Source organism: Phasianus colchicus, chromosome 21 (genome assembly GCF_987193195.1).
Source record: "Phasianus colchicus chromosome 21, bPhaCol1.hap1.1, whole genome shotgun sequence".
Classification (NCBI taxonomy): Eukaryota; Metazoa; Chordata; class Aves; order Galliformes; family Phasianidae; genus Phasianus; species Phasianus colchicus.
Genome location: NC_143456.1, coordinates 8092247 through 8114854, shown reverse-complemented (window position 1 = coordinate 8114854; position 22608 = coordinate 8092247). Strand labels below are relative to the sequence as shown.

The 22608-nt window shown below is 45.0% G+C and overlaps 3 protein-coding genes across 5 annotated transcripts in view; 1 reads left to right on the top strand and 2 right to left on the bottom strand.

Annotated features, from left to right (window-relative positions):
* Window positions 1–17922, bottom strand: part of VMP1 (vacuole membrane protein 1) — a 59787-nt gene extending 41865 nt beyond the window's left edge. Inside the window, exons 1-6 of one of the 3 annotated variants that reach the window (XM_031591528.2) lie at window positions 17747–17835; window positions 15004–15122; window positions 11340–11441; window positions 9522–9657; window positions 7414–7504; window positions 5911–6021 (exon numbers count right to left, since the gene is read on the bottom strand). In XM_031591528.2, coding sequence (XP_031447388.1) covers window positions 5911–6021; window positions 7414–7504; window positions 9522–9657; window positions 11340–11415 — 414 coding nt within the window. In that variant the 5' untranslated portion in view covers window positions 11416–11441; window positions 15004–15122; window positions 17747–17835. Of the gene's footprint in view, window positions 1–5910; window positions 6022–7413; window positions 7505–9521; window positions 9658–11339; window positions 11442–15003; window positions 15123–17746 lie in introns of all 3 variants that reach the window. The other 2 variants (XM_031591529.2, XM_031591527.2) reach the window with 2 other exon arrangements.
* A 9-nt stretch (window positions 17923–17931) lies between these two features.
* Window positions 17932–19087, top strand: PTRH2 (peptidyl-tRNA hydrolase 2). The gene is made up of 2 exons (XM_031591531.2): window positions 17932–18081; window positions 18422–19087. The coding sequence occupies exon 2, from the start codon at window positions 18441–18443 to the stop codon at window positions 18954–18956; it is 516 nt and encodes a 171-aa protein (XP_031447391.2). The 5' UTR covers window positions 17932–18081; window positions 18422–18440; the 3' UTR covers window positions 18957–19087.
* A 1551-nt stretch (window positions 19088–20638) lies between these two features.
* CLTC (clathrin heavy chain) overlaps window positions 20639–22608 on the bottom strand; it is a 29406-nt gene continuing 27436 nt past the window's right edge. Inside the window, exons 31-32 of the mRNA XM_031591534.2 lie at window positions 22350–22425; window positions 20639–21650 (exon numbers count right to left, since the gene is read on the bottom strand). Of these exons, the coding sequence (XP_031447394.1) occupies window positions 21526–21650; window positions 22350–22425 (201 nt within the window). The 3' untranslated portion in view covers window positions 20639–21525. The remainder of the gene's footprint in view (window positions 21651–22349; window positions 22426–22608) is intronic.

The window sequence follows — 22608 nt, the reverse complement described above, 5'->3', positions numbered from 1 at the left end:
CAGGCTGCTCATTTGGAAAGAAAAAACAACCAACAGCGCAGAGACAGTGCAAGAGCAAAGGAGGAGAAAGCATGATGTGACCTCCCAGCAGCCAGGGTCAGCCACAAGGAAATCAAGAGCAGATAATGAAAACCAAGTGTCAGCATCTGAAAGGTAAAGTCCATCAACCACTGAAAGGAAGAGAACAGTGCACCAACCGCCTTACTGACCCTGCAGCCTGGGGCAAGCTCAGACCTCTACAACTGCCCAAGAGGCTCATACAGTTTAAACATTAATATGACATCAAAATTTCGCAGACTTCTGAAAAGACAAAGGAAGGGAGCTAACCTCACACAGCTGGAGGAGCTTCCCATTAGCTGTTTACTACCACAGTTTCAGCTTGAGATAAACTGTCCAGCTCCTGATGTGCAGTGATTCCAGCAGCACTGGAGGCCATACATGGCACTGGCAGTCATCCTGCTTTGGGTGCTGACTCAAGCAGCCCAGCAGCTCATAGTGGGGCAGAAGGGAGATTCCTGCTTCCAGCCTTCCCCCAAGCCCCCTGTCAGGCTTTGTCACCTTCACAGCAGGATGAGCAGCTTCCCCCTGCATTCAGGCACCAGGCTGGAGGGGAGGTGGGGGTCATGGCCTCCCAGATTGGGCTGCAACAGTTGTCATCTTCACAGCATAATCCAGAAGAACATAAAACAGAGGTGCTGGCTGTATCGATCAGTATTTAGACATGTAAAACAACAGTGTGTACACTCACAGCACTCAGACTCTAGAAACGTTTTCCCCTTGCAAAAACCACATTTAAGTTCAGATGTTTTAAATGCAATGAAGACACCCAGGTTACAACTCAGCTCATCTGGCAGTAGTGCCCATCTCAACCCATCGGGCCCTCCCAGTTCATCAGCACATTACAAACACAGATGCTGCAGTTTCGAGCAGAACAGAGCCCATGTGAACTGCAGGCAGCAGTTCCCAACAAGAGATGGTAAGCAAAGAAGTGATTTTGTAAGTTGTGTTGATTCAAGTATTCCAGGATGTTCCATTGTGCAGAGTGCAGGACAGCTGGAGGAAGCAGGTTTAAAGGCATGGAGGAAACAAATGAAAGAATACGTTGCATACCAGCCCTACACAAACAGGCTCCATTTCAGCTTGCTTTACAATTGAATTCTGTCTTCTGCACCACTACATATTTTCCTTTAAGTGCCTTAACTCAATAGCAGTAACCTGATCACAGATATTAGACTAAACCAGGTTTTATTTCCTTTGTTTTAGGCTTGCCAACTGATGTGAATTGAAGAGCTGCAAGGAGTGGATATGAACGCTTAACAATAACTCAGTGCTGAGAGGGGGAACGTGGCTGTGTTCCCCCCACCTGGTTGGGCAGCTCAGGTTCTCCTCCTGGCTTTTTTCCTTTACACACAGAACACATCACCTATGAGTTATCCATGAAGTTATTCATGATCATTTTGAATGATCCCCCTACAAAAAAGAGAGCAAATTTCTTTATGAAGCAGAAAACTTTAATACTCCTGTATTAAAGTCACTAATTAACAGAGGAAAGAATCAGAATAAATTCTGTGGATTTCCAAATTATAACGTGTACTTCACAATGCTGGAGCGAGCCCTGCTGTGTAAGCTTTTCTTTTGAGAACTACTTCTGTGATTTTACCTCGGGTCTCCTTACAAGTTTGGCTCCTGGGCCTGGCTCACCGAAACAAATGTGATTTTAAAGAGCATTCAGTAGTCCTGGCAGGAAAGAGGGGTGTGGGGGTATTTGTTTCGTAATGATTCACGCCAACAATGCTTTGGTTTTTTTTTTTTTTTTTGGGGAAAAGTTAACAAACTCACGATTGCACGATGTGTCTGATTTTCAGTGCTCCCATTCTGAGTTCAGCTCATTTTGCACAGGGCCAGAACGTGACTCCCTCTGGCTGTGTGCTGCTGTGCTCTCCGGAGGCCAAAATGCGACCTCTGGCCACAGCCAAGCCCTGGAACCAATTCACAACAAAAGCAAGATGTTGAACCCTCCAGCCCAGATAAACCCCAGTGGGCTCTCTAAAGTCAGCCCAGTCAATGAAGGCACTGTCTTTGCAACGTGCTTGTCTTGAAAGGCAGTTTTCAGTCCTTTCTCAAGGCCTGAAGTTATTGCCACGCTCCTTCTCTCTGCTGCAAAACACCCGAGAAAGAATTAGGTGACAAACCCACATATTTGAAAAAATCCCAGCTCTTTTCTGACCTCCGTGCACAAAGCATTCCTATTGTACCTCACATTTCCTGTTTGTGTTGCCCTGCAGCCCAGCCACCGAGCAGAGCTCTCCGGCAGTTGCTCCACTTGGCTCTATCAGCAAGAGAGCAGAGATAGGGATTTAAAAAAACAAAAACACAAACAATTGCAGACAGCCAGAACTCGCGCTGCACTTCTGACCTGTAAGGAATTCGCTCCCATTCATCCCCCAGCACTACAGATCGTAACACAGCATATATACAGAAGGGACATGTATCAGCTGGCTCTCGCACGAGGCTTTCTGATGGGCATGAATTCTAAGCTGATCTCCTTTCCCTCGATCACATCATCTGCAATCCATTGCCAGAGCTGAACTGAAACCAAGTCAGCAATACGAAGATGGTAGAGGGCAGCTCCAGCCCAGCACCCCACCAGCACTGCCTGCTCCTTCAGTCCACAAGCACGAGCAATTCCTGAGCAGTCACCTCCCAGCAATTAAGCTATTCATGCCATCTGTCTTTTAATATACCAGCAATATAAGAACAGACATATCGAGTCTAAACTCTGCCCCAGAAACGACAGCCCTGTATGCTGCTAAACCCTTGGAGTCATTAATCCTAATAGCTTTATTTCCTACAGCACCACATCGTGATTACTATTTTTAAAGTGTTTTTAAAGAATCCTGAAATGACTTTAATGGGCTTTGGGAATAAAAGCCAGCAGACTTGTTTTGAATGTGTCAGAATAAAGAGGATTCTTGGAAGAGCAGCCGGTTTTCACACTGCTGTGCTGAAACCTGCTCTGTGCCAGCCCTGTGCTCGGTGCCAGCTGCAGCTGGGGGATCCTTTCTCAAAAGCTATGTTGAATTTTACACTTACTGCTGGCTACAACCGAGCAGACAGCACTGAGCTGGGAACCAACGCAGCAGATAACATTAAGATCCTCTAATTATATATAGCAAGTCCTTGAATTGCAGAAATTCCAGTTTGATCGCAGGCTTTTTATTGCCAAAACCCACCTTTCCCTCTCAGACCAAGATGCATTCAGCAAGAGCGTTCTGGTGACCAACAAAATCAGAAGCAGATGTGAGCTGACAGCACTGGGGGCAGTGCTGTGCCCCCAGAGGCTGCTCAGGATTGCAGGCTCTGCTTTAAGCCAACCCGTTGTTTCCTAACCTTCACCCCGGATCTCTCCTACAACAAAGCGGCTGGCGTAGATGCTCTGAAGAATCCAGATAAATGATAGTTCTCAGCACTGGAAAAAAGCTCACAGGGCCAGGAAAGCAAACAGAGTCACTCACGTATTGCATCTATTGCACAACTAGTGAAATGCCCAGTTACCAGGCTGTGCTCACAGACAGCGTGCTGTGAACGAGCTGCAGGCACCAGTAGGGTTATATTTACAAGAGATGCACCTGTGTCACAGCTGAAGCAACTCAGCACACTGCACCAACAGGTGCCTACATGCCTGCAATTCCTACCCCTCAACCCTCGATGGCAAAGACAATGCTGCAAGCACCAACAAGAGCCCAGCAGCTCATGGGTGGGCCCGAGAGCATTGTTCTCCAGGCATGTAATTGCATTCCCAACAATCTCACCCTACACACAGATTTGAAATGAGCAATTAATTATGAGCAATTTTAAAACACTTACAGAATCTCTTCTCTGCTGCCTGCAAATCCAGGCACTGAAACAGGAGGGGTTTTTTTTGTTGTTGTTTTTTGTTTTTGTTTTTTTCACTTTTAATTTCTTTAAATCAATGGAAGAATGAGGTTTGCCATAATCAAGAAACATAATTAAAGTATATGAAACATGGAAAGATATGTATTAATGTGAAAGTTAATACAGTGACTTCACCACAGCTATTAGATTTCGACTTTTAGAGGAGCCTGTTGCACAATTAGAACAGTAAATTATTTTAAAACTCTTTTGAAAGCTGGAGCTCCTAAGTGCTTTGTTCACAGAGGGTTAAATCCAGGATTCCTGAAATAATTTACCTGTAAAAGTGACAGCAACTGCCTTAAGTTCCTGTTCCCTTTCACACAAGGTGTAGCCTCAAGCTCAGTGGGTATCAAGGACTGGACTATATTACTGAGAGTATTACATATGTGTATTGCTGCTGCTGTACTGACAACAGATCTGGTATTTAAAATGGCAACGTGCAGTCAGGGCAATCAGCCTGTGTTCCTACATTCCCACTGCCATCTAGTGGCACACAGCCACATGTGTTCCACCACATTAAGGACCCTCCTGCGTCCAGAGATGCATTTAATCCCCAGAAGTGTATTTGTTCTGAACTTAACACCCTTGCTAATCGCTAATTAAGCCAACAGAGACTTAAATGTCAGAGCAGGTTGTGGCCTAACACAGCCACTACATTCATGGACCCCGCAGGAAAACCCAAGCGATGTGTTACGACACTGAATGAAAGTAACTCAGAACTAAGGAAACAGCCCTATTTCCAACAACAGAGTGAAAGAAAGCTCAGTCCATTCCACCTTCCTTCAGAAAAAGAAAATAAAAAGTGCTGGCTTATAAAGATTTCCTTATAGGACAGCAATGTGGGAGCAGCCCATGGTACAAAACAGGAGCCCTTCCTATTCTGCTTCCTATCGATGTACAACAAAACATAATCCAGTTTCAGATTGCAAACAATGGAAAGCATCAGTTAATTACTAGATTTCTGACACAACTGTGTAAAAACTGAAACTAGGAACAATACCATGAACTCTCCAAATGGCTCCCAAGAGGATGCCATCCCTTTGGTTAGAAGAAATCTTGCTTATAAGCTGTGTGTGCATTAACTCGTTTCTGTTTCGCAGCACTTTCCTTTCTCCTGTACTTTCAGCCTTTAGGAGAGAAGCCACATCGACAGGCTGACACTGCTGCAGATGCAGCTGATACAGATGCCACTGGATTTCATAGGCACTGCTTCACTGCGTGGAAAAACACAAGTTCCTTGTTTCCTGTAGTGCTTTCTGTGTTATTGTTAATGATTAAAGCAGTTCTGAAAGTAAACATCATCTGTAATTGTCCCAAATACAAGATGACATTTGTTGCATAAACTGGTTTTAATTATTTTGTGGCCATGAATCCTTTTCTTAAATCCAGGACAGTGGTTTCATAAACAAGGAACTAATCCAATGGCCAAAAGCAAAACACAGCCAGACATTTCCCCAACTTTCCTAGCTGAGCTGAGATAAACAACATCAGATACACTTTCAGAACAACACAGAGTATTTTCTCTTTGTAGGCAAACATTTTCCTTGCCATTATTATCACAGCAAAATGAATACAGACTGAACCTCCAAGCAGCTGCCTATTCCTTGTCTCTCTGATATAAAAGTGATCATTTTAAGCTATAAGAACGTGCCAGAAAATTGTTAATGGAAACGTTTGAGCTGCATGCACTACAAGATGTTTTATTTATAGCAGCAAATAACAGCATAGAGCACTGCTGATTTTGACTCTGTTTCACAGTGAGGGTTAACAGCATACAAGCTACACAGCAGGGCTATGCAGCATAGAGCAAAATGAGTACTCACCAGTGCACTGCAGTATTACAGTAAGTATTTCTTTTCCTTCAGAAGTACTTGACATTTGGAACTTATGGAAGATCCTTTATTCACAAGACCTTAAAGCCACACAATTGAAATACATGATTCAGATAAAACACGGGGCATAAAATACACTTACCAAATAGAGCAGAAAGGTGTGAAGACCTGTTCCAAGTCCAACAGAGGACAGGATGCCCAATCCTACCCAGTAGGCACACCAGAAGAACTTCTTCTCCATGTACCGCACATACTGAAAGAGAAATCACAAAAGAGAAGAGAAACAATTGAGGTGATGTCTCTCAGAGGAGAATGTTAGAGCTACAAGCTAATGCAGGTGGTGGTCTGCATGATAATAACTGAACCAGGTTCTTCCATTTGCAACTTACTACAATTACAGCAGAGACTTGTACAAAAAACACTCTGACAAGAAAAGCCTTCAGGCCTTATGATCAACAAGTTTTCAAGGAGAGGAATGAAGAATTGAGGACATTACAGGCTGCACAAGCCTTGCCGGTCCCACAGGTGCCAGGTTTCTCCCAGCAGCCTCCTGCAGAGCTCCGGGGAGGCACTGCCCTGCTCAGCACATGGCCAGCAGCAACCTCAGGGCAGTGCACCTCAACACCAGTTTGTAAGAGCCATCTAGTGGTGATGAGCATCCAGCTCTGCTCCTCATGCTGATGAAGGCACCAAAGCAGGACTTTTTAATGAAGTAGGTGTTTGGGCATCAGGAAGAAGAAATGGTCACTGCTTAGGGCTCAAGCATGGGATTGAGTGAGGATGCTATGAACTGAAGCATCATTTCACTGCATTACAAGACCTGTTCTAGAAGACCAAGACTCCTTTTCCAGATCTGTGTGTCCATCAGTTAGAAACACACCATAGCAATATGAATGTAAGCAAGTTCCCTGAGTTTGGGAACATGCTGATTTTCAGAGTAACAGCACTAAGATGAGTCAGCTGCACAAGGAAACGTCCTGCTGGGTTAACAAGGACTGCCTCCAGGGAAAATCTGAAACTCAAGGAGAAATGGAGAAGGGAAAGGAATAGACATCATCTCTTTATGCTTGGGGCAAGTGCCTGCACTTCAAGTGATGCAAAAGCATTAATTATCACGTAATCCCAAACAACTAAGTTTTTAAAACAGCCATTTTAAGACAATAGGCACATAAGATACAACAGAGATAGGGATCTGAGCCATGAAGCCATTTTATGTTGACATCTACGCCTACCCTGGTTGGTCAGGACACCCTTCCATAGCAAAAGAAACATTTCTTGGAAATCCATGAAGTTCTGCTATGACTCAGATCAACATTTTCCCCAGAGCTCACACCACTATTGAAAACTTGTTCACAACTAAAGCGAAGGAGTGCTGCAGCATCAGAGATGTGCTTACTCAGTCAAGAATAGAAGAGAAATGGAACACCTACATATGCAACAGAATAGATGACATGATACAGCTGATCCTCCCCCATCTTTCAAACACAACACACCCACACTCAATACAAGGGGAGTGATGACCAACAACAAACCTTAAGCAAACAGGGGTTCAAAAGACATGTTACAATCTCACAAGACCCCATTCAATTCCCAGTACATCTAGTTTAGCACAGGTACAAGCATTATTCAGTTGAGAACGCCGTACCTGTTGATGTCTTCCTTCAACATAATACGTAGCTGTAAGCACTGCAAGCATCAGTAAAAAAGACACCAGGATACTTCGCCGATGCCACAATCTTAAAAGACAAATAGCAGTTAGAGCTTTTCATAACTTTGCAGTCATTTAAAAGTAACTTATTTTGTGGAGTGGGATTGCGTGGATGCAGTCAGTAGGCACAATGGCAGCTGAAATCTGCTATTATAAAAACACAAACCTTCCCAAAAATATCTGGGGAGCCTTTGTTCTTATGAAAAATCTCTACCTCACTGTTTTGTTTTTAAATAAAGAAAAACAAGGTTGCTGTCTGGAAGCAAACACAACCTAAACATCAAATGCTCAGCTTCAACAAGAGCGTTTCATACCCAGGGCAGCATTCATGATCAAGCAAAGTACAAAGCAGGCACTGGCCCTGGGGAGGGGATGTGAGTGGGTAACAGAAGGGCTCATTTCAATCCACGTGCTGGTGGGCAAAGCCACAGCAAAAATCTACACACTGCTCTGGTTCTCTTGATGTGTTGAAGAGAACCTATCTTGTGTCAGCTCAAAGTTTAATATGTTTTAACTGACTATGAAGTATCAGCAAGCTACTGCAGGTAAGGGGGAAAAGTGTTTTTCTATGTAATTTGACAGCCAGCTACTTTTGCATGACTGATTTTATAACGTTGCAACAATCCTGCTTGATGCAAATTCCTTAACTGTGTGGCCACGTTTATTATCTTCTGTCATCTAATGCTATACAATCACAGACATAGCAAACTATAACCATAAGTTACCAATTTAGATAGAAGACAAATATGTAGAAATACAAGAGGTGTAATAAAAAAATACGTTCAGAAATGTTTCAACATCTAGCAAGCTGAAAAAAAGTAGCTGTTCATATCACTACAAGAATTAGATTTTCAAGAGATTGTCATCATTTAAATAGCAATTTACTCAAGTGGAACACAGGAAACCATTAAGATTCAATTTGAGGTCACCTTCACAGCTCATGGTACAGTCTGTTATTTTCTGCAATTATATGGTCATGCTACACAACACAGCTGTGGTTGTGTAGTTTTGTGTTGGGTAGTGGTACGTAACATAGATAGTGCTTGCATCCTGAATTGCACAGCACATCTGTAATAAAATGCAATATCTAGACAGCTGGGAAATAGCTTAAAATAACACCTCACATTCTATTTCTCTTACAGTTGGAGATTGTTTGAAACAGCTAAGGCAAGATGTGGGAAAGGACTGCTCAAAGAAACAGTTTCCAGTGGTAGCTGAAAGAATGTAAAATAATTGGGCTTTAGGGAATAGATTCTTTTGGGGAGTGCAAAAAGGGATTAAGCCTAAGTAAATCTGCTATTTTTCATTGCAGAAGATGAAGATACAAACTTCTGTTTTCCATTAACTGAACTTGTGTGTCAGCACATCAAACCTACCCCAGCAGAGTCAATGGACAAAGCCCATTATCACCAATCTCAGCTCTCTGCAAAGGAGCATTAGCAGAAGATGCTGGAAATATGCAATTAGCAGTTACAACTAGAATAAAAGCCCATTCCATGCAGGGTGTAAATGATGCTGAGAAGTGCTTTAATAAGTAATTTCCTGCTATGAAAGGGATCACACAGCTTAGAAGCAAAGTCCTCCTTGCAGCACCATAAACAAACATCAACACAAATTCCACGTAATCCTGAACCTTGCCCTAGCTAAATTACTCAAAGATCATAAAGTGATACTAACACATACATTGAAAGATCAGTGCTTAACACTGCAATCTAACTACAACATCTCTTGCCTTCAGGATCCCTAAACACTGTCCCATTCTTTCTAATGGAAATATTCAACTCTCAGGAAGGAAGTTTGCAATTATCTTCCATTGAGACCCGACCATATGCACACTTATGTCATTTAGGCAGAAGGTCTGAGTATGCAGCTGGAAGTGTGGCATGTTCCAGTGGCCACCTTTAAGGGACAAAAATAAATGTTTTCTGGAAAAAGAATTTTAAAGCTATGAATCATCAGGGAAAGTGAGATGTCAGAGTGACCTACTGAATCACAGCATGGGTTTCCCCAGAATGCTTAGAAGAAGTTAAAGAAATTATCTTTACTTTATGGTCCATTCCTTCAAGTTTATTAGAGTTTCCAGGAAAAAATACTGCAAGGTAACAAGTGGTTGTCTCCAGAGGACAATATTCAGCCTCTCTTCTCGGTCCCTTCGCTTCCGTTCACTCAACAAAGAGGAATCTGCAAATGAAAAGCAACAGAAATATGAAAGCACAGGTTGACAGTTCAGATTCCAAATTTATACTGATAATTATTTGTTTTGTTAGGGAGTGAACATGAGCTCCACTCATCATCTTCACTGATCACAAAGCATTTGCTCCAAAGCCATAAGAAATCACACGTCCTCCAGCACAGAGATGTTGTGTTTTTTTTTTCCTCCATGTAGCTGACAACCATTCAAGAATGGGCCCAGGGTGCAAGAAGTCTGTTAAATGTATTAGCATTTATGCACCATTAGTTTCCAATCAGCTAATACACCAGGCCAAAGGCATCTCTATTGCCCACTGCAGAGACCACATTTCACTCTGAACTTTCGAATTTGGTTCTCTTCCAAAGTTATTCTCAGACTGCTCCAATCGAAGCAGATTGAATTACATGTGCTCTCTACACACCCCAGTCACCGTGTAACTGGATAACAGCATCTGTCCTCCCAGTAAGAATCCCTGGGCTATGTTAAGCCTTGCCACACTGTTCAGCTTCTCCAAAAGGAGCCTGCCAGACGGGAAGTGCCCTTGTGATCCTGTGAGAAGGGCTCACTCATACACCACAGCCCTTCTCTTAAACTGACACAACACATTTCGTTGCTTCTAACCACAGTAATTTGGTTACATTGCAGCGCCCTGTACCACTGTGACACCAACTGTACCTCAGTCACAGTGCCCATCTCATTTTCCTCAGCTGTGCTCTTCAGCTGTAAGTGCCTGTTGCTCTAGATGAACTAACAGGAACCCCACAGCAGCAAGTACTGGACACCTACATTCCCCAGGAAGGCTTTGGTTTGCTCCATACACACAAACACACACTTCTCTTTCAACCTCACCTCATTCCTTGCTCAAGAAGTTCTGTTCCCCACTTTTTCCCCACTTAATATGTCTAATAAAAATGCTTCAGCCCTGGGTTTTTTTGTAACTTTTTATGATTTTAGTAAATGCTGTAAGAGACTGCAGAGTGGTGTAAGCCTGTGTACAACTTGAGGAATCACTTGATTACAAAACGTAATTAAATATGGAACTGGCACATTCAAGACAGACAGGAAACAAACCGAGATGATAACCATCTCCACATCACACAGAGCATTCAGTGACACAACGGTCTTCATTAAATGTTCCCAGGTTACTTTTCACAAATTCTAAACAGCAATCCAAGCTGATTTCAGACATACCAGTAAGAAAAACAGAGGCAAGGCAGGAGATGAAGCTGTTAACTATTTTGCCAGTGACGTACACTTGAAAATGATGAATTACAGTGAAGTTGTCAACAGAAAAACTAGAAAGTGGGAGACTGAAAACTGGATTTCTCCCAGAGCAAAACAGATTTTATTACCCATACCAACTCAAGTTTTTAGCTTGCAGCCCCTACAAGCGTTAGAGGATCACATGCATACGAGCTACAGAGTGAGAACACTGGAAGGAGAAGTCTATAAGAGAGAAGCTGAATGGCAGCAGATAGCATGAAACCATTCTGTGGCTTTACATTACATAAGTTCTCCAGATTTCAGATTGAAGTTTCCAGTACTGATTCAGGTGTCTCCTTTTGCATTATCTGGGCATAAAGCATACCAACATAAATTCCTTTCAAACCCTGTGCTGGTCACTCACACACCAAGCTGACCAGCTGAAAACATGAAGACATTTCCTACCTACCTGTGAAGTTTCCATTGTGCTGTTCTTTGCTCATTCCTATGCGTCTCTGGTCACAATCTGTTCCATTCTCTGCCATTTCATAGATCACTCACGTGCAGGGATCTAACAGAACAAAAGCAAAGAGCATCATGTCTCCACTGCAGGTTACAAAGACTCTGTTTACTCAGTAGTCAAAGGATGCATGCAAACACCCAGCAGCTCCCCAAACCACAGTTATCCCACATTCCATCATGAAAAAGCAGAAAGTGTTTCCCCTCCCACAAATGACAAAGTTGAAAATATTTCCACCTACAGAAATCCGAATATTTGCACTTAAATGACAAAACTCCCTCATTTCTGTGACTGAACAAAAGCTTGTGAAACAGCCCTTCCACCCACCAGCCCACTGCTGGTGGTCCAGGAGGAGCAGAGTATTGCATGAGTTCCCATTCATTCCCAAAGCAAAGCTCAGGGTTTGACTCTCATATTAGAGAGCATCTATTCTGTGGGTAAGCCTCCAGGTAACATGCAAGCAGATCTCAAAATGCTCCCAGATTAAAAAAAGAACCCCTCAACATGGTAACTAAGGTCCAGAGTTGCATCTCACGTCATACAGTCTAATATCTTTAAAGCAGAAAAGAAAAGCTCTGCATTGCCTGATGGAAAGCTTTCGGAAAAGCCAATGTTCTCTGCAAGTTCAGCCTCTCTTCTGATGAGATCAGCCTTAAAGTTTCACAAGAAGCATTGTGGTTTTCCTTATCCAGGAAAGGAAATAGCACAGCAACTGGAAGCCAGCATAAAACAGAACATTGCAAGAGCTGCTTTCATTCTGCACATTTGACAATGCTTGTGCAACTGAACGCAAGCAGCAGCCAGAGCCACGGCATTAAACATCCTCCTTTGAATCTTAAACCAGCCTCTGGAATTTCATTTTGGAGAATAGAGTCCCACAAAGCTAAGGCAACTCGTTTGCATTACAATTCTCACTGCAAGGAAGCTTGATTTACAGGCTTTGATACGCTGCTTTTGTTGGGAAACAGCGCGATATTAAAATGACAGGTTTTATAAAACTGCTCAGTGCAGGAAATTAAAATTTTATGGCAAAAAAATATTTCTCCTTTCATTTACACAGGTCTTCAGAGCCAAAGCAGCACTTCAGGTTTGCTAAATAGCAGTGAGACCTTGACTCCCATTTAAACTGCAGCTTCTGGGCCCAGCACTGCAAGGCTCCCCAAGGAGCTCAGGGCAGCAGAGAACTGAGGTGGAACAGCAGGAGCTCTGCAGCCACCCGTTCAACAGCAGACAAATGCAAAATTCCTTCACCCCAGAGAGTGGCTGGAGTCAGCATAACCTCACTGCGGGGCACAGATCACTTGCTGCAGTGACATATGGATCGTATGCTGAGCCACCTCCTGCTTTCATCAGAGCACCAGATCCCTGCAGACTGTGGAGCATTCAATTTCTAGTGGTGGCACTTACACGGGGGTGTTGCTTTGTATATGCATAAGGGGATGTATTTATGCACATATATCATATCCACGTACACACATATCATATCAGATGTGCACATATTGCACACAGAAAGCTCCTTCTGTGAACAGAATTAATGAAGTGGGCATCCACAGCTACCAGCTGCACAGAGTGCTGCTGCTCCTGGGGCACCATGCAGGAGAGTTCCAGGTTAGGGAACTGCAGTCACATTTTTAAAGGTAACAAACACCCCAAAATTTTACTCAAACCATCAGTGGAAGTCACACATTGCTCATTGTGAAGCTCACCTTTTTCCTTGTGCAAATCCAGCCTTCAAAACTGAAGCCTCAGTTTGTTCTCTGCATTCAGCTTCATTCCATTTCAAGCAAACCAATTCACTGCAATACCAACTCTTTCTGTGTTGGACATGAAGGTCTCAGCCGTGCACAGTACTCCCTCTGCAATGCACTCAGTACCACTGCCACACAAAACTCACCCATCTCTGCAGTTCCCAGCTGTGCTGCTACCTACACACAGCCTCCACGACCACAGCCAGCAGAACCAGTTGCATCCTGCCTGCCTGGGAAGGCTCTAATCTGGGATTAGCTTTGCATAACACTACCTTGAGTACACAAATCAGTATTTACATCAAATAACCCCCTCGCACACTTGTGTAGGCTGAGCACTTGTTAAGAAGGTCCTGGAGTCCCCACCACTCTGCAGAAGTACTCTATAAAAACTCCCATCTGAGAGCACAAGTGACTGGGAGATCTGGTGCCCATCACAGGGTCAGTCCCAAAGGGCAGCGATTCAGAAAGCAGCCCCTTCCAGGTTGCAGAAAGCCCTTCTCAATTTACCACAGCCTAATTATACTTAAAGTATATTAGCGTGAGGGAAGGAGGCTGTACAACAGCTCAGCACCTCAGTCTGCCCACCTCTTTGATACCAGTAAGATACCAGTGGGTCCTGCAGGAATGTCTTCACCTGGAGATTAAATGGAATAACAGACCAAGCCAAACTGCAGTGACCTTTCATTAACTGAGTCCACGTCCTCATGACCACACCAAACCTATGAGAGCTCACCAAAGAAAATCAAGTCCCAGCTGCTAAACAGACCATCACTCCTCATGAACCCTGAAAAGACCCACAGCTCATATCCAAAAAGAAATATACCCGGTGCACTGAGCAGTTACCAGCAAAAATGGATATAAACTATTTAAAAGAGTGAGGAAAACAACTTGGAACTGTTGTTGTGTTAGAGCAGTGGTCACACAGAGCTTCTTTGTGGGGCTGAACAAACAGCCCACAATGCATTATTCAGCCATAATGTTATGGACTGCACTAAGCACAAAAAAACAATTATTGCTGGGCAAAATGTAAATTGGCCAACGAGAAGGGCTTATCGAGGCTGTGACTGGTGCTTCAGTGTCAGTGCAAGAGAGCATAACAAGCTATTGGAGCAGAAGAGCATGAGGCACTGCAAGTTCTGCACTCTGTGATCAGAGAGGACAGAAGTCTCTTCTTCCTGCTGTTTGGAGGTTGCTCTGTGCTGCTGCACTTACGTCAAAGGAAAGAGCTCAAGATGAGGCAGCTGGGTGCTGGCAGGAGCTGACTATCCTTGCTTCTGCACTAAGGATGCTTTGAGGACTCCTTTCTTTGGCTTTGGAACAGTGAGGAAGCTGTGACACTAACTTGGTGATCTCACTGCTTTCCCACATGGTGTCTGAATCCCTAATTCTCACCACTTCTCCCCCAGCAGAACCCAGGAGCCCTGACTCTCCTCTCTAACAGCTACAAGTCACTCAGCTGTTAGAACCGTGGCTATAGTTCAGGTTGTTCTGATGTTCCCCCCAGACACCTCAGCAGCAAACTATTTTCTGCCTTTTCTCATTTCGTGCATTTTAAGCCACGCGTTCCATCCAGCCAATATTCTGCTTCTTCCTTCTCCTCAACTTTTCTGATAACGATTTCTTCTTCACCTGCCTCCCTGCTCATCAGTCACAATAAGAAAACAAAGAACAAAAGCTGGGCTTCACAGAGTTCTTTCAGATCTCAGAAACACCCCAACAAAGGCAGCGTTTTGGACAGGGATTACATTGACAGTTCCCTGGCACAGCAAAGGTTTGAGAGCACCTTCCTGCAGCAGGCAGACTGCCCACACACCAACACCTTTAAACAAGGGATGAAATTGGTCTCAAAGCAAAGCATTACATACCCCTTAGGCTCCGTAAAACTGTGACACTCTTCACTACTTCTTCTGCCTTTGAAGCCAGTGGAACAAACACGTCCTCAGCTTTGGAGGCATTCAAGACCAAAGTGAGGGCTCTTCCAAACCTACAGAGAGACAGCACTGCTCACCAAGTGATACAGGGCTGACAGGCTCCCTGACATGAAGGTTAACAACCCTCCTAAAAGCCACAGAAAATATAAAAAGTAACTACTTTATTTTTCCAGTCCTTTAACGCTCATGGGAAGCGTTCAATTAAAGTAAATTAGGACACATCTGAGAGATGTACAAAGTCTCCACAGATACAGCTGTAATGGGCTACTTTGATAGGAGTACATTTATTCCCATACGAAAAAAAACCCCAACGTTTTTTTAACTAAAATAGTTTAATCCCTCAAAGGAAAGAGCAAGTAATTCAGTTAAAGACCGCAGGTTTCCTTTTTGTGGGTTATGCCTCTGTACACCAGACCTATTTTCCAATTCCTAGCCAGAGGAAATAACCAAAAAAAGAAGTGTAATGTTACCATTTAGAGATCAAATTTCTACTTTTCCAAAAAGATTTTAGAACATCTTTGTTAGGAAAAGATGGTTTAACGTTAAGTCAAACAATTTGCAGAAGTGCCATGTGCACACATCCTGGCAGTGTCACAGCTCTCTGTGGACAGGCTGCCCGTGCCCCAGAGAGGAAAGGAAGATCACTGCCACGAGGAAACACATCCACACAAAACAGAATGCCTGCTAGACTGCAGGGAGGAAAGAATCTGGAGTTAGAGACTAATGGAACCAGTACAGGTCACACTAGGGCTGCCTCAGCTATCCAGTAAGAACACCCTGCCTGTAACATGAACCACAGAGCTTGACTCTGAGCCTTGTAAGTGGGGAGAATATTCTTTCTACAGCTCCCAAACACACTGATGACACTGCCATCAGCCTGCATTGTTCCCCAGGTCTGCCTGGTCAGTGTGGCACCAAACGTCATGGCTGTGCTGCCAACCTGCTGCAGCAACAACACACGGTGTTGCAACAGCCCTGAGGCTGCACCCTTCGTCCTCCTGGAACAGCAAAGTCCATCCAACTGACACTTGTCCAGCCAGCTGCAGTTAAAGTTCTAACTGAAGGTGATAATTTCTCACTGCAGTTGTACCTAAAAAAAACCCAGCTTACTCCTACTATAGATCAGGAACAACAATCGTTTTGTTTTAAAATTAGAACTTATTCAGGAGAAAATCGCACAAAGAGATCCCAAAATATGCATTAAGACATTCTAACAAGTGGTACTAACACGATGCAGTCAGAAACAGTTATGACAGACTGAAAAGGCATTCAAAGACAACAACTCAGAAAGCTTTGAAGCGAACATGGCAAATTTTCCAGTCAGAAGGGCATCCCCTGTTCCCAGCACACTCACCTTTCCCATTCCCAATTCCCACTTCAAAGCCAACGAGTGCTCTCCTCTCCCTTCCCACAGAGGTTACAAGTCCCACTGATTTCACTGCTAAGTAGGACAAGGAGCTCAGCTCCTACTAACAAGTAGCACTAACCACCCATTGCACAACTGGAAATGTGTTTGTTCAAACCCTCCTCTGAAAACAAAGAATGAAGTAATCTTTGATTATCCATTGCCAATAAGGAATAACAATAATAACAAAGTCCATTTCCTGCTGCAGAAACAATGGACTAAAAGAAAGAGGAATGTCATTATAAAGCCTCTCATATGCTCCAAGGCATCAAAGGGTAATGCCACATCCCCTTCCAACCCATGTAATTAACATGAACTAAACCAGGATACCCACTTGTTGGCAGAGCAGAGAGAACAAGGGCAGGAGAAGACCCTGAGGATGTTTCACACACGCAGCTCAAGGCAGATAACCTGCTTTCGTGGCATTTTGCAGATAAAGTGCCACTGTCAAACACTGTGACACACACAGCAACCCTTCCCTCAAGTCACTTGTGTGACTTGTCAAAATGTCTGAGCAGCAAAACTGGAAGAAAGGAGGAATCTTATTGCTTCTGTCATCATTAACTGCCAAAAAAAGCTAAGAACCAGGCAAACACACGAGTGTTAACTTCCATCAACAGAAGGTAATGCTGAGACACCTCGGGGATGTGGGCTTACCCAGCCAAGCCGGCAGGACAGGACACTGCTGTGCTTTGGGAATGGGGATAACAGATAACGGGGGGGGGGGGGGAACAGGGAGGGCAGCCCACCAGGGGAGCAGAATGCGAGAGAATAGGATGAAAGACATTGGAATTCGACCCTTCGCAGCTGAAAGGACACATTTCTCCCTGTGTCATCAGTCACCGTCCCTCGGGAGGCACCGAGTGCTTCTGTCACAGGATGATTCTGTCACAGGGTTGCCGAGCTTTTACCCAACGAGACGCCCAGGTCCCAGGCGGCCCGGTGAGGAGCTGCCCGCAGCACCGCCCGAACCCCGCAGCTCTGCGGCCCTCGTGCTCTCCCAGACCCCACCTGGCCCCTCCCGTGCCGCTCCCGTTCCTCCACCAGCCCCGGGCCGGCACAGCTCGGCGGTTCCGCTCCCCGCCGAGCGCTGCCACGGCTTCTGAGGGCCGCCGGTCGCTGCGGCATCGCACCTCCCTGAGGGGGAGCTGTCGCCATAGAGACGAGGGCTCGGGGCTGGGGCCTGAAGGGAGCGGAGCCGGGCGGCCGCAGCGCTGAGGGGCACCACGAGGAAGCAGTGCCTCCGCGAGGACGATAAAGGCAGAGCCTCACCCGGCAGAGAGCCGCCCCAAAAGCCGAGCAGTGCCGCGCCGTGCCGTGCCGTGCCGTGTCGCCGCCGCCGCCGCTCCGCACTCACCACGCCGCGCTCCGGCTGCTCCTGCTGGGCCCGGGCCAACCCGGAAGTGGAGGCGGAGCCAGCCCGCCTCTTACCCTCCTCTTACCGGAAGTCGATGAGTGCGTAACTTCCGGCGCGCCTCGCTCCTTTCTCCGGCCCGCTGCTGAGCGGAGGCGGGAGGTGCGCTGATCCTCGTTGGCTGCGCGGCCGTGGCGTCACCTCCGGGCGGCAGCGGGGCGGCAGCGGCGTGGTGGGCGCGCGGAGGCGGCAGGTGAGCGGGGCGGGGCTCGGCTCGGCTCGGCTCGGCTCTCCTGAGGGAAGCCGGCCACGTTTCGCCTTTCTTTCATCCGTCGGCCTCGAATCGCTCCGGCTGCGCGGGGCCGGGGGCTGGGTGAGGCCGGTGAGGTTGCGGTGCTTCTGTCGGCGGGTTGCGCTCACGTGCGGCTCTGCTTCCCGAACCAGCGGGGAAGTCGTGCGGCTTTGGCCGCTGGGGAGGCAGGGGAAGGCCGCGTGTTGTGACCGTTCTCTCTGCTCGAAAAGGGAGCAGCCGATGAGTAAGTACGGCCCGTCAGTAAGCAGCTGCTCACAGTAAGCTCTGTCTTTCTCCGTAGCCCCTCTCCCAAAGCCGCCATGGATTACCTCTCCAAGCCCGGCTTCCTCAGCATCCTGGCGGGGGTTGCCTGCGGTGTGTGCCTGGGATGGGGCATCCGCGGGCGGCTCCTGCGGCAGCACCGCGCCGTGGCTGCGTCCGCCGGCAGCTGCGGGACCGAAACCAACGTCATGGGAGAGTCGGGAGAGTTCAAGATGGTGCTGATCGTCCGCAACGATCTGAAGATGGGGAAGGGTAAAGTAGCGGCGCAGTGTTCCCACGCGGCCGTTTCTGCTTACAAGCAGGTTCAAAGGAGGAACCCCGAGCTCCTGAAGCAGTGGGAGTACTGCGGGCAGCCCAAGGTGGTCCTCAAAGCTCCCGATGAAGAGACTCTGATTCAGCTCCTGGCTGATGCCAAGCGCCTGGGACTGACTGTGAGCTTAATACAGGATGCTGGTCGCACTCAGATAGCGCCAGGCTCCCAGACCGTCCTCGGTATCGGGCCGGGACCTGCTGATGTAGTAGATAAAGTTTCTGGTCATCTAAAACTCTTCTGAGCTGGGGAGCAAAGGAATTTGAGTGCACCGGTATATAGATGAGTGCTGAAGGGATAAAATCCCAGATTTGGGATGTTTCATTGTGTTCTCCCAGTAGAAATAAAGTTACCATTTTTTGTAAAAGATGTAAATTTGCAAAGCTTAATACTGTTGATGAGCTTTTCTAGCTTGCGTATTGCATTCTGAAGTGGGAAAGAAAATATTAGGAGGGAGTTTTTCACGCAGAGGGTGGTGAGGCACTGGAACAGGTTGCCCAAGGAGGCTGTGGATGCCCCATCCTGGAGGCATTCAAGGCCAGGCTGGATGTGGCTCTGGGCAGCCTGGTCTGCTGGTTGGCGACCCTGCACATAGCAGGGGGTTGGAACTGGATGAGCATTGTGGTTCTTTTCAACTCAAGCCATTCTATGATTTTAGGCTTGGTGGCATTGGGAAAAATAGTACTGACAGTTTTAGTACCCAAAAGAAGGAATCCAGTATTTTTAAAACTTGTGCAGTGGATCAAGGATTTTGAATTGTGTGAAGTTCACTGGCTGAACAGTAGCTCCAAGGAGGTGTAAGTGAATGGGGCTTGTGCTAAAAATGTTTCCACCCCCACCCTTTCCTTTGCATGAGTTTTGTTGGTTTTTTTTTTGTTTGCTTGCTTTTTTGAAAGAGACATTCTTTAATTCAGAGAAGGCTACATCCTGAAGCAGCTGAAGATTGCCCCACTCACATGGAGAGAGCTGTAGCTAAATTACTGTGTTGTTTCCAATATGGCAACTGATGCAATACCCTGTAACTGGTACGAGACTGAACAAGTTAAACAGGGTTTGCAGCTCAATGCTTAAGAGCCAGTAAACACTTCTAAAGGGAGGATGCAAGCTGCACGCCTTTCAGGATGAGGCTGTGCAGCTCCTGCATCTGTAGGAAGCTGCACACAGGCAGGTCAGTGTTCCCAATTCAGCCAACGTGATGGGAGTTACCCACACATAAACAGTTCATCCTATAGGAACTAATTTTAACCTCTGAGGAGCTGCTAATCCTCAGTAAGATATGATTTCAGGAAACGCTTAGTTTTAGGATTTAACTGGGCAGAATTAAAATCACACCGGTGCATAGGTTCTACCTCTGCTCAACTGACACCCAGTACAACCAAAGTTCACATGAGCACGCAGGAGGGAGACTGAGCCTCAAATCTGGAACCTGATGTTGACAACAGCTCCTGGTTAAGAGACAGAAGCATCTACAGCTCTGATAGGGTCAATGCTCTAATATCCATTACACTCAAATATGACAGTATTCATAGAGAAACATTTAAGTCCATTTTATTTGAAGCTAAATATATTTAAGGCAACTTACATACCTAGAACATAATCTCAATTTAACTGACACACCCTACTACAATCCTAATGTATCATCTGGTCAAAGATGCTGCAGCTGACCACAATGCAGCCCACTACTGAAAAGTGCTATTCTCTTCTGTCTGGCATAATCTTTCTATAGAAAAAGCATTATGTATTTTCTTGTATTATCCCCTCAGTGCAAGACACCACTAATGGTCTCCATTGCTGCTATTCTAATGGCCCCTCCTACCCTTAAGTGTATGCACCTGTATGCCCCATACTACTAGCACTGTAATACTTGGTTTGAGGTTGAAGGTCCTTTTTGAAAACAGTAAAGTGAAGCTACTACTATGCAGCATGTCCACAGTCCAGTAATTTATTTTTAAATTGAGTAATTTCAAATTGCACAAACAAAACTGAACAGCAATATGCTTGAATTCTCTCTTCTGTACACTCAAAACAGTGATCTAAAACACCACAATATCCAACATACACAAACCTCAGGGCAGGGTTAGTAAATACACAGATTGGAATCATGGTGCTCTGTTCCTGAATGGAATGTCCCACAAAAGCACAGGATACAGCACAACATAAGGTCATCTGTTACATATGGAGTGAGCAAAAAGACACTAGCATTTTCTATATGCATAACTGGAAAAACCTGCATAGGTTTAGGAAAAAACTTTTACTCATTTTTAAGTCAGGCAAGGTTGTCTGTATGCATTTTAAATTCTTTTAGAGCTATGCAATCCAACCAGGGTAGGATATGCTGATTAGTGTTGTCTCTGTCAGCAGTCTTGCAAGGTCAAATACAAGTATCTTCACTTCAGCTTTCTCTGAATATACAGTGAGACTTAAATGCATTTAGAATAGACAGTACATACTGTAAGCTGCTCACATACGATGAACTTAAGATTCAATATTAGAGTTTAACACTATAGAGTGCAAATCAGAATCTTCACAATAGACTTAATGGTAATAAGCAGTCCTGCAAAAGCCCACTTGAACAAAGTTGTTTAAACTATTCCCCCTTTTAAAGTAAAGTCTAAATGACATGGAATGTGAAAAAGATTTAACATAAGTGATTCAAATAGTTTGCGCTAGAAAAAACAGTCCTTCATGAAATAAAGGTTACAAGAACACGAGGCAGAACTCTTTGCTTTTTCCCTGTTATGAGTTAAAGCGGGGAGGGACGGTGGAGTTTCAGTAAGAAAATATGCTAGCTCCAAACAGACTTGTGCTGCACCTTACATGCTGTACCCAAAGCCTGGCTGCGGTTGCCCGTATGGTGGTGCAGTGTAACCATAGCCAAAAGGTGCTTGTGGAGGAACTGCAACACTGGGTCCTGCTGTCAACATGAGTTGTGGCTGACCTGGAAGACAGAACAGACAGAAGTTCCACCTTTATTGCTAGGTACTGATAGCTCAGATGGAATTCCTGCAGCTTCCCTGTTGACTTCCGTGTGTTCAACAATAATTCCCTATGACTGACTTAGAGTCTTCAGCAGCCAGAATGGATATTTCCCTAAAGGATCTCAGATGGTCAGATGCTCAATTGCTGAGCATGCCTAAAGAAACACTGCTATTTTTTGCTTTGGAGAGAATATAGATTAAACTACTCATCAGCTTAGTACTCAGAGCTAGGTCTTGAAACATCACACCTAGTGGCTTTATAACTAATAGTCCACAATTATCACAGGGCTTCAGGATGCAGTGACTGGAGATGCCTGTTATAGACTGAAGGCTCCTTTATCACTCGTTAGAATTCCTATTTGTAATTAACTAGAATCAGTGGAATAATCTGGATATGAATATACAAGATAATAAATAGCACTAAATAATGCACTTCTAGGATAGCTCCCATGCAACTTCCCTCAAGAAAACCTTTCTGTAATGGGACATGAGTCTTAAATCCTGTAGTCCCCACATAGTCTTAGCAGCAGTACTGTAGTTGTACTTCAGAACACATTTCCTTAAGACTTGCTTTCACATGAAGAACATTTCTTGGAAGAAAATAAAGAAGCGTTGATATAAAAGCCAAATATATTACAACAGATGAACCAAAATATTACCATAAACAATAGGTTGTGTTTCAGTAGCTTGCTCCTCTTCCTTTCTCAAGGACTCCGATGCATCCAGTTTATCCACCTGGAATCGAGACCAACAATTAAAACAACTCCTCTAGATGAGGTACTTATTCATGGCAGAGAAGTGGAAAAGCCTTAGTGGTATGTTAACACCCATCAAGAAAAGGAGACCATTTACAAATTCAGATCAATTCAAGTAGCAATGTTGGTACTGGTGCAGTCAAGATTGTCCGTTTCCTGAAAA

Excerpts from the sequence above, each read along its gene's own strand:
- PTRH2 (XM_031591531.2), top strand. The coding sequence starts at position 18,441 with ATGGATTACCTCTCCAAGCCCGGCTTCCTCAGCATCCTGGCGGGGGTT.